Raw genomic sequence first — 17,332 nt, 5'->3', positions numbered from 1 at the left:
GAAGGAAGGAAGGAAGAAAGGAAGGGTGGGAGGGAGGGAGGGAGGGAAGGAAGGAAGGACGAGGAAGTCTTTGCTCTGCCCCCATAGTGCTCTAACACGTCACAAATAATAACTCGTGTTCTCCCACTACCCTTGAGGTGTGTACCGTTCGCAGGAGTAAACCCAGGGGCCCTGCCTACTCTCTGCTGCCCTCCTGTCCGTGGGCCCCCTCCGTCCACGGGCACAGCCCGGCTCAATCCTCAGCTGAGTCCCATCACCGGGACATACAGCAGCCAGTTTCACTGGCAGGTGAACAATTCTATTTGTTTTTCATCTCGATCTTGATGCAAAGCTCTTTCTGGCAGAGAACAAACAAAACTAGGACTCAGGTGCCACACAGATACCCCACAGAGCTCTAATGTACCCTTGACAGTTCCACCAGATTTCCGGGAGCTTCATTTACTTCCTCCTGTCTCCTCCTGCAGCCATGATATTTTTATATGGGGAGAAAGAGGAAGAGAGGAATGTGAAAAAACATGGGTCCCCTGTGAAAATGTGAGGATGATGGCCAGGCCTTGAGCAGGACACTCCAAAGCGGCCCCTCCCCGCGAGGGCCAGCCCCGGCCTGGGGCTGTGGCCCAGGTCCCTCCAGCCCCTCCCACGGCTGCTCCCTAAGGCTGCCAGGCGCTGTGCTCAGTGCCTTGGACCCCTGTCCCGGCACCCAGAGAGCGGTGCTCCTTTGGACGACTGTGGGCGCCCACTGAACGTGTCCCGCACTAGGAAGAAGACAGCGGTAGAGACAGAGGAGGAGGAGGCAGGGAAGGAGAAAAATCAAAAAGCTTCTACAGAATGAATCAATCAATCAATGAATCAATCAATCATCACTCTCAAAGGAATCTAGATGTAAACCAGAAGGAACAAACTATAGATGGGGCGGAAGAAATGTAAAAACTAATATTGAGTTGCCGAAACATTTCTAATCAAGACACAAACCGCAGAAGCCATGAAGGGAGAGTTTGACTGCTAGGACCTCTTAAAAATTGAAGCTGCAAAGGCTCCTGTACTTCAGTCAGACCCACGAGAGTCCACAAGCCACCACGCACACCACGCACACCACGCACACCACGCATGTAGACGAAAGGTGCCTGTCCCCATCCACAAGAGCCTGAAGGTCAATGTGAAACGACTGACCCCAAAATTTTTAAGGTGGATGACAGTGTCATTCCCTGCGCTGAAAACGGCTGGGAGTTCGATCCCAAGTAGGGCCCATGATTACTTTCTCTTTGACCCCCGGTTGGGGCGTGGACGGGAGGCAGCTGATCTGTGCTTCTCTCTCACATCAATGTTTCCCTCTCTCTCCACCCATACTTCCTGTCTCTCTGAAATTAATGAACATATTGTTGGGTGAGGATAAAAAAGAAAAAAGTAAAAAAATAAAATGGGTGAGAGATAGGAACAAATACTTCTTAGGGAAGTGACCTGCCCAGCATCAGGCAGGTCTTGGAGGGCAGAGTAAAGGCCAGCACCTTCTGATGCTGGTGTTTCAGGAGGGACATGCGGTTTCAATCCTAATTCGAGAGGCTCCAGGTGTCTCTCTGCCTGTAGAAAGACAGAGACCTAAGCTCAGACTCCTCCGGGTGCGGTCACACCTCCAGTTGTTTGTTAAGAGGACAAGCTGGGGTCATGCAACAGGCCCTCCTCATTCCCCACCTCTAAGTTCCCCCCTCCCCCACGGTCATGAACTGAGACCCAGCCAAGAGCAGAGGCAAAGCCAGGCCGCCTTCCTGCTCAGCCTTCTGCCATGGCGCCGGGTCATCACCCCACTAGGGCCTCGTGTCCCCACAGGGCCCAGCGCTGAGCCGACGGGGTGGGAGAAACAACCGCGCAGATTCCTGAGTCTCAGACGAAATCCCGTGCCCCCATCATCCTCAGATGCAGCCCCAGGGGGCAGCCTCCGGCCAGCCAGGCCCCAGGAACAAGGGCCCCGACTCGCCGGCCCTCCTCCACCTCCTCTGCTTCTCCAAGTCGCCCCAACCCCCACCTGCTTTCTGGGGACCCTGGCTCCTGTCTCCTGAGGCCAGCACCGGAGCCGAGCCAGCAGGGGTGGTTGTGAACCCCTCAGAGCCGTTCCCCCTCCTCTCCACTGTTCAAGGCCACAGGAGGAGGAGGTGGAGGAGGAGGAGGAAGCCTTCAGACACACCGGGGGTCAAATCCAGGCTGAGCTTTGGGTCCCCCAAATCTAGAGAGGAGTGACAAAGCCCCTGTCTCAGGGACTTGCTGTGAGGATGAGAAGACGAGTGAGGGGCTCCCTAGTCTCCCACTTACCAAGGAGGACTCCTCTGGCTGAGGGGGAACAAGATCCAGTGGCTCTTAGCCGTGCAGATCTGCTCGCCAGCAGTGTCTGGGCAAAAACCAGACAGCTTTTCAAAGTCCAGAGTGTTCAGGAAACAAAAGTGAAAGTAATGCCCCAACTCTAGGAAGCTCACCACCAAACAAACACTTTAGCCAAATGGCACCATCCCACACGCACCCCCTTCCTTGCTGACGTCCTCAGAGGAGCCACCCCCGACCTTACACCTGGGTCCTTCTCGGCCCAGCCCATCCTGCCCCAGCGTCTGGGAGGAAGACCTGCCGCTGACAGACCGTGGGGTCCTGGGCAAATCACTCTCTCCTCCCCGTGGGCTCCTTCCCAGACCCCGCCCCTGTCATCCTCCCTCCCTCCCCAAAATGCCTGCCTTGCTCCCCTCTTTGTCGGCAGCCGTCCGCACGGTCCCTGAACATTCCAGATGCTCACTGCATGCTTGCTGGATAGCATTGCCGTCCAGCTGCTACTGAAGGCCACGCCGAGGCAGCTCCAGACCTTTGCTTACATGGGTCCTTCTGGCAGGAGCTCCTGCTTCTTCCACTCGGAAAACCGATGCTCGTCTTTCAAACCCTAATCTGGTATCTCCGCCCCCAAGCGGCCTTCCAGCCACAGGGCCCACTGTCCCTGGCTGGCCCTGCTCCCGTGGCCCCTGGAGGCGGGGCCTGAGCCCTGGGCTCGGCCTCTGTGCAGGCGGCTCCCCGACCCCATTTGGTCAGGTCTCTCCGTAGGCTGTCCCCGGTGGCAGGGACAGTGCCTTTGGTTGTCGGTGCCCGTCCCTGGTGCCCATCCACTGCTGTTTGGGTGCACCCACAAGTCTGTGGGTGTGGGCCGAGGGGATGCTGCTGCTTTCCCTCCTGGCTTGGTTCCTCTTGACAACAGATTTTCCTTTTCAAACAGAAGACTTTTACAGAAAGGCCAGTGTCAAGGGGGCACAGAAGAGTCTGAAAAGAGGAAGCAAGCCTTGTTTCCTGCTTGCTGTAGAATGCACGGGGACAGGGAGCACCTAAGCTACGGCCTGTGCACGAACGGAGAAGGAGAGGGTCACCCGCTGAATTCCTGAAGCAGCTCAGGCACAGCCGCGGCCCCTGCTGGGAACCAGAGTCCTCACTGCCCACCCGTGGGCATCCACCCCTTGAGCCAGTGGGTCCCACATCGTTTCTCTAAGGAAAAACGTCCCTCCTGCCCCTCCCCCACCTCTTGCAACTGGGGGACATCAGTCTTCCTTCATTGTCCTTGCACTCCTGGTAAGCCAGGGGCCTGGTTTATTTACAGCTGGATCGATGCGGCCTCTGTTGAAAGAAGGAGTGTGGAACAAAGCTCCAGTCCCCCCAGGCCGACTGACAAAGCACCGCCCCCTTTCTGGCTTCCACAGCACGGGACTTGAGAGGACGCCCGGGGACCAACTTTGCCTACGTGACGATGAAGGAAGCCTGCGGAGGTCAGTGCCAGGGCTTGTGTCAAGCACACAGTAGGTACCCGGGATGTAACGAACCAAGGTTTACATGACACACTCTCAGCGTCCTTGAACCTGGCACAGCCTGCATTTCTCGCCTCCCCAGCACTCAGGCCTGTGCCCCAGCCGCACTGCACGACTGGGGGCCTCCAGGATGCACCATCGCAGGTGCCCCTGAAACGAGGCCCGGTCCCTTCCAGGGCGCCCTCTGTGACAGACAGAGACCACAACATGGCTCGTAGCACATGGTACTCTTTATTGTGACACTCAGTGGAAAACATCTGTAAACCAGCTTCCTGTAGTGGTGATAGCTGCAACACACGCTAAGGCACTTTTATTCTATAAAAAGGGGTGGGGCTGGGAGTGCCATTCACTCCTTTGTGACAGCAACTGGGACCTGAATTCAGAGCTTTGTAGGCACATGCAGCGTGTACACAGCTTCATGATTTGTTGAGTCTGTTTCCTTTAAAAAAAAAAATGCCTTCTTTGCCATAAGTAAGTCTAAATGCAGCATATACAAAACAGTTGGGAATACAGGTAAATTCAGCAACCAGTGTAGACCAGTGTAGGACACGCCACTGTCTTCTAAACATGGTTCCAAAGGCAAGGCAGTGATGAGAACTGGGGGTTTACCATTTATTACAAGAAGATAAGAGAAAGAAAACCTTTTGTTCTCCTTTCAAAAACCTCTGTGCAGGTGGTGGGTTCTTAAACTATACTGAGTCAACGGTGCAGATAAAAACTACCCTCGGGCCCCAGTCCTGGAGTAGGTACAGGATTGTGGGGGATGGGTCGCTGGCCCTGTCTGAGTGCTGGCTGTCAGACGTGGGACATGTCCCTTAACCATTATATATATTTGGTCCCCAGAGTGTTGGGAGAAGCCACCGCTGGCCTTTCCAGCTTGGCCCCTAGGCCCTGTCTGCTCGGCCAGCCACCTCGCGGTGACAGGGCCGGCTGCCCTTGGCCCAGGAGGGAGGGGTCATCATTGCACTTGAGACGGTTCAGCATCAGGGAGGGGACGGGGCGCCACCCAGAGTGAGTGGGCAGGAGGGACCCCCCTGCTCACCCCCGGCATCCTGTGCCCTGCACAGAGGTGGTGCCCCTGGGCCTGCTCTTGCCAGACCACCCAGAGCCCATGGGAGGGCGGGGAGATGGGGCAGAGGGTGTGAGGTCACCGCGAGTGATTGCCAACAGCAAAGGCGGGGGAGGGGGAAGAGCTGGTGGCAGAGGAGGCAGGAAGGTGATCCCTCTTCTGGGTTGTTGGATTATCAAAACTCCTTAGGCTGAATAAAAATAGATTCGTAGAAAACTCTCTTGCCCGTTCCCAGGGGCCTCCCTTGTTGCCTTGCCGCCTGGAGCCTTGGCAAGAGAAGGCCGTAGATCCAGAGGCCACTCCGTTCCGGGGGGGGCGGGGGGGGGGCCAGGACTCTGACTCTTTGGTATCAGATACTGGGGGAAGGGGAGGGGCGCGGTAGGGGCTGCGGCAGAGAAGCCAAAGGCCCTCGACATGGCCGGGGGGCCAGGGAAGGGAGCTCAGGCCCAAGGTCCCCTGGCCTGGTGGGAAGGGGTGGGAGTCAAGGTCACAGCCATCCAGAGAAGGTGGGGGACTAGGGAGGAGAGGTGGAGTCATCCATCAGTTGGTTGGTCTGTGGGTCGGTCGGTCGTCTGTCCTCCTGGGCGGCAGGAGGAGAGGTTATTCAGCAGCTTTGGCCTCAGCCCCATCGGCTTTGCCGTCCACCTCCTCATCCGAGCATTCGCCAGCACCCTTGCGAGCCATTCGGCGCGGCACGACAAACGGCAGGTCCCCACGCCTGGGGACAGAGGCAGAGGTCAGAGGGCCTGCTGGGGGGCCAAGCACAGCTCCCACATCCCACAGCGACCCCTAGAGGGAAACTGGGTGCCTGACAGCCCCTGGGGACACAATGCAGGGCCCCTGGGCCACTGCTCCAGGCAGGACAGGGCAGCCACTGCCTAGGGTGCCTGCTCTTGTTGGTTTCAGGCTTCAAAATGGATTGTGCGAAAGGAGGCAAGAAATGAGAATGGGGGCGCGCGTTAGGCCCCCTGCCTCAGCCATGTCATACTTCTGGAACGTTACCACTCCCTTGAGGACGGCACAGAAGCCCCTCCTTGTCCCGCAGCCACCATAAGGTGACAGCTCCGCTGTCAGGGAACACTCTCCAGGCACCTAGGACGGGCCGGGGCTGCCTCTGCACCATCCAGTTCAAACCGCCCAGGGCGGACCTGTCCTCGTCAGGGTGGGGGCAGCTGCACGAGCAGGCTCTCCGGACAGGGTGGACGAACTGCCAGAGTTTACTGCTTCTTCCAAAGGCTGGGCCATGGTCTGGGAGGGAAAAGGAACCCCCCAGAGGCAGTGGCCCCTGAACCAGCACTTTCTTGCCCTCAACCGCTGTGGCCCCTGACATCTAGCTGAGAAAGTTAACCAAGTCTACAAGAGCTTCGTTGTCTGAATTGTGCTGTGCAGGACGCGCTAACTTCTGGAAGGAAAAACAACTGCGACAGGGCCGTGTGGAGGCAGGGCTCACCTGAGCTTGTTCTTCAGGGAGCTGACCTCGCGGTTCATGGCATCGGCGGTCTCGGTGGCGTCCTCCAGCTCGCGCTGCAGCTTCCTGCGGGAGGCGTTGGCCCGCTGGGCCTCCTCCTCAGCCTCCTCCAGCTGCCGCTTGAGCTGCTTCAGGCGGGCAGACGCCTTGTCAGCCTGTGGAGAGATGTGGCCAGTGGCCCAGGTTAGGGACCCTGGGGAGAGCGTGGCCCGCCCAGCGCCCACCAGCCCAGGGCCCCACTGCTCTGCCCGCACACACATACCTGGTCCTTGAACTGCTCGGCGTTCCTGCGCTCATCATCCACCTGCAGCAACACGTCCTTCAGCTTCTTCTCGGCCCGACGCACCTGCTTGCACGCCGCCTGGCGCTCCCTGCCAGGTACAGACAGAGCGGCTCGGGGGAACGCCCTCCTTCAGAGGGGCTGGCCCACAAAGCAGAAGCTGGACCGGCAGTCGTGGGGCCTCACTGGCATCTCCCCGCCAGGGAGGCCTTGATGCTAAGGCGGCTCTTGCCTGAACACCCACTGCGAGCTTTGTCTCTCCCGGGAGGCACTTTAACCGTCCCCATGGGTCAGATGGAGTAGCCGGGGCTCCGAGAAGTGGGGAACACACCTCAGAGCATGTATGCAGCCAGGAACAAGGGAAGATTGAGAACTGCCTCCCAGTGTGACCTACACACAAGTCTCTGTCGTGCTGAGCCCACGGTATCTGCCCAGGTGGTTGTGAGCCCCCTACCTCTCTCTGATGCCACCCTGAGATGGTCACCAGAACCCCCAACTTTAGAGGTGGGCCATGGGCAGCCACTGCAACTCCACAAGGCCCCAGTACAACCGAGGGTAGCCCCATGAGGATGGGGGGAAACAGCCCCTGGGACTCAGGGACGGGAAGGCAGTTCCTGGCTGGACTTGGGGAAGGGTGTGCAGATGGGCTTGAAGATTGTTTCAGGTGACGAAGGGAGAGGGTACCTACTTGGTCTCGTTGTCCAGCTGCTCTTCCAGCTGTGCGATCTTGGCCTCCAGGGCAGTGATGGAGGCCTTGTACTTGGACTTGACAGTGCCTTCCATCTCCTGCAGCTTGACCTTGAGCTCCTTATTCTGACGCTCCAGCTGCTGCCTGGCATTCTCGTTCTTCTGGGCATGGCTGCGCTCGAGGTTCAGGTCGGTGTTGATCTGGTCAATCTGCGGGAAGAAGGGCTGATGACCTGGAGGAAGGCTGGGGATCCCGCTGGGGCGGAGGTGGGACAACCGGATCCTGCAGAGCCCCTGAGAATACCGGGTCCCCAAAACATAACAGGACAGCCTCCCCTGAGCAATCCAGAAGCTGCTGGCTTGGCCCAGGTGCTGCTCAGACCTGGCAGGCCCGAGCATGGTGTGGAGGGAGTGCCCCAGAGGCCCCAGCCCTGCCCACCTGCAGGTTGGCCTTCTTCAGCCGGTCGTTCACCAGCTCCGTGTTGCCCTGCTCCTCCTCCAGCTCCTCCTCCAGCTGGGCAATTCGAGCCTCCAGGCGCCGCTTCTCCTCCAAGGCCAGGGCTCTGGGGGAGGCCACAGGAGTGAGAAGGAGCCCATCCCAGAGCTGTGCTTCCCCACGGCGGCCCCCCTTGACTCAGTGGCTCGCTCACCCTTTGCCACTGCTGTTGGCAATCTCGTCGGCCAGCTCATCCCGCTCCTGCTGGGCCTGGCGCTTGGCACGCTCGGCAGCTGCCAATTCCTGCCATGAGAACCCAGAGTGTGACCCGCCGGGCAGCCCGCAGCCCTAAAAGGCAACCTCTTCCACGCCAAGTGCCCTGCGCTGCCGTCCTCCCCAGGCTCCCAGCCCTCTCCTCAAACCCTCCTCGGCCTGCCTCCTCCTCGTCGTCCTTTCTCATGAGCCCCTCGGGAGCACAGGACTGGCTCCTCCCTCCGCTGTCAAAGCCAGGGAGCCACATGTTTACCAAGCCCACACATCTGGGTGCTGGGAAGCCGGCCTGGTGCCGGGGACATAGAGATAAGTAACAAAACATCCTGGCCGCATAGGGCAGGCTGCTCATTCTTCTTCATCCCACATAGACCAGAAAGAGATGAGTGTGAGGACAAGAACATGAGGTCCCTGAAACCCTCGTGGAGGAAAGGGGTCCATCCCCAGGGATAGGTGCCATGGACAACGACCCAAATGTGACCACAGAGGGAAGCATCACAACCAGGCCCAGGCAGGAGCTCTAAGCCAATTGGGCAAGAGTGGACAAGGACGTGCCTGGATGCCTGGTCCAGGGAGAAGCGCAATGCTTCCAAATGTGCCTCATGTGTGACAGGTAAGGGGACACTCAGAGCACAACCATCTGGGACAGACCTCTCCTGTCCAGGCCCCGATGCACAGCAGGAGGTGGTGATTACAGAGTCTCCTTTCACCCCGGGGGCTTTGCTACTTCCTGAGGCCCTGCAGGGCCTCCTTTCATAGGGAACCAGCCTGCCTCCCCCCTGGAGCTCCCCCAGGGTGTTTCCTTCCCCACTCAACAGTGGCACAGGGGACACCCCGAGAGCCCCTTGACCCCGTCCACCTCCTGCAGCTGAATCATCTCAGCCTCCATGCTCTTCAGCTTCTTCTCGTTCTCCTTGGCCTGCGCCAGGATCTCCTCACGGGAGGCGCGCGTGTCCTCCAGCTCGCGCATGTAGTCCTTCATCTGGGCCTGGGGGTAGGGAGGAAACACTTTATTTACACCAGTACCCCAGCGGCCACCCCTCCACCCCCCCGCAGTCATCTGCCCTCCCACCCCCTCCAGGGACAACCAACAATAGGACCTTGTGGCTGCTTTTCACCCTGACACCACCTGACACCACTATTAACCAGCTTAACTTGAAGGGCTAAATAATGGTTCGAGCAAACTCTTTGGCATCCTCCCTTTGCACACCTCTTGACCATGAGCCTCTACAAGGCCACTCTGGACCTGTTCCCCACGGTGCGCATGTTAACGCCTACAGCGGGGGTTCCACCCTCTGCAGCTCCCTGGGCTCTGAGATCCCGCGCTGCTGCACCGTCCCCAGCACACGGCGGCTCCCCCGCCAGGTCACCCCGACCACAGGGAGGGACTCCTTTCCTGTGTTAGTCTCCTGCCATGTGTTTTAATTTTAAACATTTTTGTCAAGTAGCTTTTTTTCCCTTCTTTTGCAGAAAATTCCAATTTGAGACTCCCTATGTCCCCTTAGTGGTGTGGTTCAGTGGATTGAGCATCTGACTGTGAACCAAAGGATCGCTGCTTCGATTCCCAGTGTAGGGCACATGCCTGGGTTGCAGGCCAGGTCCCCAGTAGGGGGCGTGCATGAGATGCAACTGTACATTGATGTTTCTCTCCCTCTCTTTCTCCCTCCTGTCCTCTATAAATAAATAAATCTTTTTTTTTTTTTTTTGAAAGATGTTTCTTTCAAAAACAAAAAAAAAGACTCCCTATGTCAACATGAGAAACTCTTGTTAGGTTCAGCCAGATGACCCGGGGAGAATGCCACCAGCCAGCAGGACACCTGTGCCCTGTGACCTCACTAAACACAGACATTTAAATTTATTGTTATTGCTGCTGGTTTGCTGGGTATGATGTGGCAACTCAGAGACCTTCTAATTCGTTACTCCTGAAGTACGGGTCAGGGGACATGTCCCAGGTGTGTGTCCCTGCTGCGGCTGCCCCTCTGAACCTTCAGCCCCAGCCTTCCACCATCGTCCATTAGGCTGCACAGGGTCACCTCGGGGCCATATCAGGCTTACTGTGAGAATGTGCCACCAAGTGACCTCGTCCCCTAACTCCATCGCAGAGATGGTGTAGGTGTTCTGTCCTTTAATGCATGCAAAGGCGTAGGTCTTCCTGCAGGTTTGTTTTCAAACTGTTTTGTCCCCTCAACCTCGGGCCTCAATCTCCATCTGTGAGACGGGCTGAGGGCACCAAGACCTGCCCTGGCTACAGGAGGACAGCACTTCCCAGCGTTCATTGGCCACCCCACTAGTGTCCCAGGCCCACTCTGAGCCCAACACCACCATGTGTGGCCAGATCTGGTTGGGTCTGGCCTGTCCTCACCTGCAGCTTCCGAAGCTGTTTGATGGCTTCGTCGCGGTTCTTGTTGGCCGAGTCGATGTGGGCCTCCAGGTCCTTCAGGTCCATCTCCAGCTTCTTCCGAGCTGCCACTGCCATTGAGCGCTGCTTCCTTTCATCTTCCAGCTCTGCCTCCATCTCCCGCACCTGGGAAGACACCAGCAACTCAGGAGGCCGGACCGACCCACAGACCCTGCCCCAGCTCTGAGCCCAGGGGGCTTGGGCCCCGTTTTGTGGGATCCGTGGGACCTTGTGGCCAATGAGAATCACTGAACAGAAAACCTCTCATAGAGCCCCTGACTCCCCCGCTCTCCCTGAGGACAGAGGATGGAAGAAATGGTCACGGAGCCCTGGACAACCCAGGCAGAGGAAGGAGGGAGAGGAAGACTGCCAGGGATGTGGGGGATGGGGTGGGGGAGTGTCTTTGTCCAGGAGGCACGAGGGACATACATACCTGTCTGACCAGCTGCTTCTTCTTCTCCTCACTCTGCTCGTCCCGGCCCTGCAGGTCCCTCTCGAACTGGGCTTTCATGGCCTGCAGGTTCACCTCCAATCGCAGCTTGGCATCCTCTGTGGCCTGCAGCTCATCCTCCAGCTCCTCGAGCTGGGTCTTCATCTCTTCTACCTGCTGCTCCAGGGCCCGCTTAGACTTCTCCAGCTCGTGGACCTGCCACCCGAGGGAACCGAAGTCGTGAGCAGAGGGACAGGACGTCCCCAAGGTCCCTGCCTCATGTCTGTTCACCTACAAGTCCTCTGTACTGTCCCCCTTGGCCCCTCCCATACTCACACTCTTGCCCACGTCATCCTTAGAGCTCATGAGGTCCTCCATCTCCGTGCGGAACTGCTTGTTGAGCCGCTCCAGCTCTGCCTTCTGCTCCACGGCCTCCTCCAGGGCCCGAGCCAGTGACAGTGCCTTGGTCTCCTTCTCACGGGCCTCCGCCTCAGCCCGGTCGCGCTCCTCCGCATACTTGGCAGAGATGGTCTTCTCCTCAGCCAGGAGCTGGGGGGATATGGGCACCATGAAGCTCTAGTAATAAACTCTTAGCAGGAGCTCAGAAACTGTTGAACATCCAGACCCAGACTCCTGGAGGAATGCAGGGCCCACGGCTGGGTCTGAGGGGTGGGGACCAAGAAAAGAGGGCACCAGGCTGCTCCTTGGGGAACCCAGCTGGTTCCCAGGGTGACAAGCACTGCTCAATATGTCCTTTTGCCTGGACGAGGGTAGAGATCATCTCTGCCACCGTGCTTTACAGTCTTTCCTTTTTATCACTTACTAACAATTCTTTATGTCACACAGCGCCCCTTCCACAAGAACCCACATGAAACACTGCACATTCACAACCTGGAAAGGCTTTGGTTCTCCTGAATGACTGGTTGGTGTTTACCGTGAAGCCTGTGACCCTGGCAGCTTAGAATCCCAAAGCCCGAGGGTGGCCTCCTCTAAGGAGGTTCAATCCCCCTGGACCACTCTCTGTGTGGCCCAGCCCTTGCTGGGCTTTATACTCCAATCTTCCCCTTCCCTTTGTCTGGAACTATTTCTTAAAGGACCAGGGAGTCAATATTTTAGACTTGCAGGCTGTGTCTGCACAGCAACCATGGGACTCAGCCCTGACAACGCGGCAACGGCCCGGGAGGACAGGGGAGGAGGCAGCGTGGCCGAGCCCAGGACACCCTGCTGCACAAGGACGGGGTGCTGGGCGGCGCCAGCCTGGGGCCAAGCCCTGACTTATGCCATTTTTCTATCCCAGTCCAGTGTCTGCACCCGCCGTAGCTGCCTCAGATCTTTTAGAATGAGAAGGTATGAACATGTGATCAAAAACTCAAAGTAATTACAATCAGATCATTACAAAAAATGTGAAAAATATAAGAAGTTGAAAGGGGAAAATTTACTCATAAACATGTCATATGAAGACATCCTGTTCCAAGCACTTCCTTGCCAGGCCCCTCAATGAGCAGGAAACCCAGTGGGACCCCCTGAGCACCCGCTAGTAGAGATGGGATCCCAGGGCCCACTCCACATCCCTGGCCTCGGCTGGAGGCCACAGTGCAGGATGAGAGGAGATGAGGGGCAGCGTGCCCGTGGCGCATACCTGGTCAAACTTCTTCTGCTTCTTTTCCAGGTTGGAGACACTCTGCCGCTGGTGGTCCAGGTCCACGAGCAGGTCGTCCAGCTCCTGCTGCAGCCGTGTCTTGGTCTTCTCCAGCTTGTCGTAGGCGGCTGCCTTCTCCTCGTAGCGCTGGCTCAGCCCCTCCAGGTCTTTCTGCAGCTTCCTCTTGGCTTCCTCAGCAGTCTCCAGGCACCCCACGCCGTCCTCCATCCTCTTCTTCATGTCGCTCACCTGGCCAGGAGCAAGGGAGAAGGAGACACCCACGATGGCACCGGTTCAGGGACCATTCCTGTGCCTGAGGGAGCTGGGAGCTGGCCTGCTCCTCGGGAATGGAGACCAGGAGCCCACCCAGGTGTGGAGGCCTCCCCCTTCTACCCAGTAAGAGAGACAAGCTTTGTGCCAGGGGCGCCTGCGCAGCCCATGGGGCTAAGGCGCAGGTCAGCCCTGGAGGGTCTCTCCACTGGGGTCCCCTCTAGGCTTCTCCTTTACAAAGGCCGAGGCCCAGGTGGCGCATCCTCCAGTCACCTGGCCCCAGGCAGCAGGGCCGGTGCCCTCTGGGGAGTTTGTCTGCCAGGGCAATAAGACCCCAGGCACCTTTCCTGCAGCCTCCTCTTTGCACCGGACAGAAAGTCGCCGCCACCCGCACATGCCGGCTGCTCCTACCCAGACCACGGAGTGGGCTGTGAGCCCATCCTGAGTTTAGGGCATATCTGGTCTGGTGCGTTTAAGGCCCAAAATAGGATCTAGAGCAGGGCTCTTTGTCTACTTTTGGCCCTGGATCCTTTGACAGTCTAGAGCAGACTATAATTCCTAATCATAAGGTTTTGATACACAAAATATATAGGATTATCATTAAAGTCAATAGGAAAAAATGCCATTGTCAGACACCATACAAAACTGGTGCAGTACCCCTTGTGCTTCTTCATTAGCACATCAGATAACAGCCTCCTAAAATGCAAGGAGCACAGTGACATCCTGTGTCTGGGACATAGTGACTGGTGGTTTCTAGTGATCAGGGTGACAAGCACTGCGGCTGTCATGCCTTGCTGTCTACGTTCACTGGGAAGGAAATGCTAGATGTCAGCTGGACACTGGTGAAAGGAAGGATGTTTAGTCTCCTCCCCCAAGTTCACAGATCCCTGAATTCTCCCCTGGGGACCCCGGGCTAGGAGCCCTGGGCCGGAGAGGACAGGCGCTCCCTGAGGAAGGGCGCCCGGCTCAGGCCGGCCTGGATGGACCCAGCCTGCAGAATCTGAATGGTGTCCCTGAGCCACCCGGCAGCCCAGGGGTCTTTCGGAGCAGGTAGCACCGAACCTGGGCGTGGAGGGCAGCCATCTGCTTCTCCAGGTTGTGCTTGGCCTCCTCTTCCTCCTCCAGCTGCTCCTTCAGGGAGTTCTTCTCATCTTCCACCTGCTTCAGCTTGGTGCTCAAGCTCAGCTTCTGCCGGTTCTCCTCCTGCAGCAGCTCCTACTCCGAAAACAAGAGGGATGCAGGGCTGAGGAGGTGCAGCACCAGAGCTTCGGGGAACCTATTCCCATGGCAGGAGGGAGCAGCTGGTCCCTCTGACTCAGGGCACAGCCAGCGAAGACCTGGTGGGGAGCCAGGAGGACCCGGAGACCCCGGGGGTGCAGGAGAGCATGCACAGTCAGAGGACAGAACCTGAGATGGAACACCCAGAGGTCTGGCAGGTGATGCATGTGGGCACCACGTCTGCCCAGAAGAGCCAGCTGCGGGGCCCTGCTGCCGCCCTTACCTGCGTGTCCTGCAGCTGGGACTCCAGAGTAGAGAAGTCCTTGGTGAGCTTGCTGGACTTGCTGTCAGACTGGGTGAGAAGACCCGTCACATTGTCCAGCTCAACCTGCATGGGGATGGGGCAGATGGAGACCCAGCAGCTCAGCCATGACCGCTCTGGCCCCAGCTGGGTGCCTCTAGGGTCAGCTGGACCTGAGTCACAGGCAGCGCCCAGAAGCCTCACTGAGGAGCCAGAGTGAATCCTGACAAAGAGCAGGAGTCCTAGAGAACTGGGCCAAGACTGAGGATCTACCAGGGACCACCTCCCCGGCCTGGCCCGGGTCCCAGCAGAGGCCTCACCTGCAGCTTGGTGACCTTGTCGGCCAGCTCCGTGCGCACTCGCTCTCCTTCATTAAACTTCACTTGCAGCTCCTGGAGCTGGGCCTCCACTTTCTTCCGCTTGTGCTCCGAGTCCCCCTTGCCCTGCAGCAGCACCTTCACCTCGTTGGCCAGCTCCCCTCGCTCATTCTCTAGGGTCTGCTTGGCCTTCTCCAGGTTGGCTTTGACCTGGCAGGGAGGAAGCAAAGGTGTAAAGAGGGGCACCCGTGCCCTGTCATGGAGCTGGTCTCTCTCCAGCGTCCCAGGAAGAACCTCAGGGTTCAGATCCAGATGCTGCCACCTCTGCAGCGAAGGGGTGTGGGGGGAAGTCTGGGAGGCACCTGCTAGCATGGCTCCTGGTCTTAGAAGGCTCCCCCCGGTCTGTCCTCATCCCTCAACTGGTCATGACACTCAGCACGTGTCCTCCTGTGTGAGGGCCTCTGCTTTCCCATCTTTAAAACAACCCCTGCCCAGCCCCACTCATGGGAAGAGGAAACATTCAAGCATAAGGTGTTGTCACTGCTGATATTGGGGTTTTAGTGATGACAGTGTGAAATGAGGGAAATCATCATTGTTCATAGTTAAGACACCCAGTGAAGCCTCTTTGAAATCCGATATTCAAAGTAATAAAGTAATGTTCTTCCAAAAAGTAAAGTGGAGTTTACAGAACAAATATGACAATCCCATTCTAGTCTCCACAAAGCTGGCTACAGGATCATGGGCAAGTTCAAGGGTAAGGCGTGAATGCAAAGCAATGCTGGGTAAAAACGGCTAAAGAACAAGGAAAGGTTTCGACCTGCACAGAACTGGGGGGAAGGTGAAGGGAGGCAAACGAATAGGCTTGTTTCTAACACATGTTATAGGTTGCCACAGGGAAGAGCCTTTGACCTCTTGAGCTGCCACTAAGCGTGACTGGGAGCTGAGAGCCGAACGAGGCAGGACTTGTCCTGTTAAGGCACTGCCAGGCCATCAGCTGCTCGGCAGAGAAACAAGCTGGGATTAACATGTGCACGGTCCTCCCGAGAAGACTCCAGCTGACCACCTCCTGGGGGTGTTCTAGAGAGGACCCAGCTTTCAGAAAAGGGGCCCAAAGGCCCTGTGACCCTGTTTCAGGGGAGTTCCAATTCCTGAGAGCTTTCTGGTCTGACGGGTTGTTTAATAAAATAGTGACGATAACTGTATTGAACACCTTCCTGAGCCCTAACCATCTCAGTGCCATGTCACCAACTGCAACTCTTTTCACACGAATGTGTAAGACAGACCCATCATCAGCCTCCTTTACAGACAGGGAGACTGACGCACAGGGGTAACGATCTGTCAAAGCCCCTCAGCCCCTATGGGCTGGAGCTGGCCTCCGACCCAGGCAGTCCGGCTCTGGAGCCTCTGTTCAACGGCACTGGCCTGGAGGGGCAGCTAGTCTCCAGCAGGGCCCTGCCCCTGCGAGGAGCAAGACCCGCCCCCATCACCCACCACCACCCTGCCCCGCCAAAGCCCTGAGTCATAGAACCAGTGTTGGGGGGAAGCCCACACACCCGTTTTGTCTGCTCCAGCTGCTCGGCCAGCTCCTCCACGGCCTGTGAGTGCTTCTGCCTCATCTCCTGGATCTGGGCCTCATGCGTCTTGGCCTCTTCCTCGAGGGTCTTCTTCAGGATATTCACTTCCTGTTCACGTTTGGACCTGGAGAGAAATGCCCTCAGAACGGAGGCCAGGGACCCTGGAGTGATGCTTCCCCGGGGGCTCTTCCCCAGCTGCAGGGAGGCCAGCAGGGCGTACCGGCCACCTCAGGCCGCTTTTCCGCCCAGGGGCCCCTCCTCAGTGGTCCACCCTCAAAGACACTGCAGAGGCCTCTGCACCCTGTTGGCCTTAAAGCCCACGCTGCTCCACCCAGGCTTCAAGCCAGACTCTTGAATAGGCCCATTTAGTGGGGAGGAGATGCTGAGGAACTTCAGCTTCCACGCTCCCTGGTATATGACAAGAAGGCCACTGAGTGTGTTCAGAGAGGCTGGGGATCCACGCCTCCTGGAGGCCATGGCCTCCTCTTCCCTGCCTGTCATGTGGCCAGCCCGCCCCATGGCGCACCTGAGCTCCTGCTGTGCGGCCGTGGAATCCAGGGTGTCCTCCAACTCTGTTTTCAGAGCCTCCAGCTCCTCCCCGAGGTCCCGCTTCTGCTTCTCAGCTTTATTCCGAGCAGCGCGCTCAGACTCCAGGTCTTCCTGGAGTTCAGAGATCTGACTTTCCAGCTCACGGATCTTCTTTAGGGCCATGTTCTTCTGGGTGGCTTCTTCCTCCACTCTGCCAAAGAAACAAACCTCAGGATTAGGCTGTTTTACCATTAAGGAGTAGGGTTTGCAGAAAAGGTCTTAGGAAGAGGCAGCCGAAGCCACGTCTGGCAGTTGGAGGCATGTCCGTTCAGCACTTCATTCAGCAGAAGGAACGTCTGAGGTGCACCACACAGAGGAGTCAAGGGCAGCACCACCTCAAGAACCGGAAAACCTCATTTTCCAAACCGGTTCATTTTCCAAATTAAAAGTCAGTACTTAAACAAAAAAGGAGTTCAAATGTAAAATTAATCAAAAGGAAATAAAATATTACAGCCCATAAAGACAGCAACAAAATAAAAATACAAACATACTGCAGATTTGGGGTGATATGTTGCATTAATGTAGGCTTATCAACTGTAACAAAGACGCCACTCTGGTGCAGGATG

At 57.4% G+C, this 17,332-nt stretch overlaps 1 protein-coding gene across 2 annotated transcripts in view; it reads right to left on the bottom strand.

Annotated features, from left to right (window-relative positions):
- Nucleotides 1–4,033: 4,033 nt before the first annotated feature.
- Nucleotides 4,034–17,332, bottom strand: part of MYH9 (myosin heavy chain 9) — an 89,091-nt gene continuing 75,792 nt past the window's right edge. For both annotated transcript variants that reach the window (XM_054574532.1, XM_054574533.1), the window contains exons 26-41: nucleotides 16,705–16,917; nucleotides 16,158–16,302; nucleotides 14,608–14,814; nucleotides 14,270–14,374; nucleotides 13,831–13,983; nucleotides 12,499–12,747; nucleotides 11,196–11,408; nucleotides 10,863–11,075; nucleotides 10,394–10,555; nucleotides 8,891–9,019; nucleotides 7,976–8,064; nucleotides 7,765–7,888; nucleotides 7,327–7,535; nucleotides 6,621–6,729; nucleotides 6,341–6,513; nucleotides 4,034–5,608 (exon numbers count right to left, since the gene is read on the bottom strand). In XM_054574532.1, coding sequence (XP_054430507.1) covers nucleotides 5,491–5,608; nucleotides 6,341–6,513; nucleotides 6,621–6,729; nucleotides 7,327–7,535; nucleotides 7,765–7,888; nucleotides 7,976–8,064; nucleotides 8,891–9,019; nucleotides 10,394–10,555; nucleotides 10,863–11,075; nucleotides 11,196–11,408; nucleotides 12,499–12,747; nucleotides 13,831–13,983; nucleotides 14,270–14,374; nucleotides 14,608–14,814; nucleotides 16,158–16,302; nucleotides 16,705–16,917 — 2,611 coding nt within the window. In that variant the 3' untranslated portion in view covers nucleotides 4,034–5,490. The remainder of the gene's footprint in view (nucleotides 5,609–6,340; nucleotides 6,514–6,620; nucleotides 6,730–7,326; nucleotides 7,536–7,764; nucleotides 7,889–7,975; nucleotides 8,065–8,890; nucleotides 9,020–10,393; nucleotides 10,556–10,862; nucleotides 11,076–11,195; nucleotides 11,409–12,498; nucleotides 12,748–13,830; nucleotides 13,984–14,269; nucleotides 14,375–14,607; nucleotides 14,815–16,157; nucleotides 16,303–16,704; nucleotides 16,918–17,332) is intronic.

This window comes from Pteronotus mesoamericanus, unplaced genomic scaffold, assembly GCF_021234165.1.
Source record: "Pteronotus mesoamericanus isolate MK-2021 breed Mesoamerican mustached bat unplaced genomic scaffold, CSHL_Meso_final contig_263, whole genome shotgun sequence".
Lineage (NCBI taxonomy): Eukaryota > Metazoa > Chordata > Mammalia > Chiroptera > Mormoopidae > Pteronotus > Pteronotus mesoamericanus.
The sequence above is the reverse complement of the archived record's forward strand: the minus strand, read 5'-3'. Positions and strand labels throughout refer to the sequence as shown.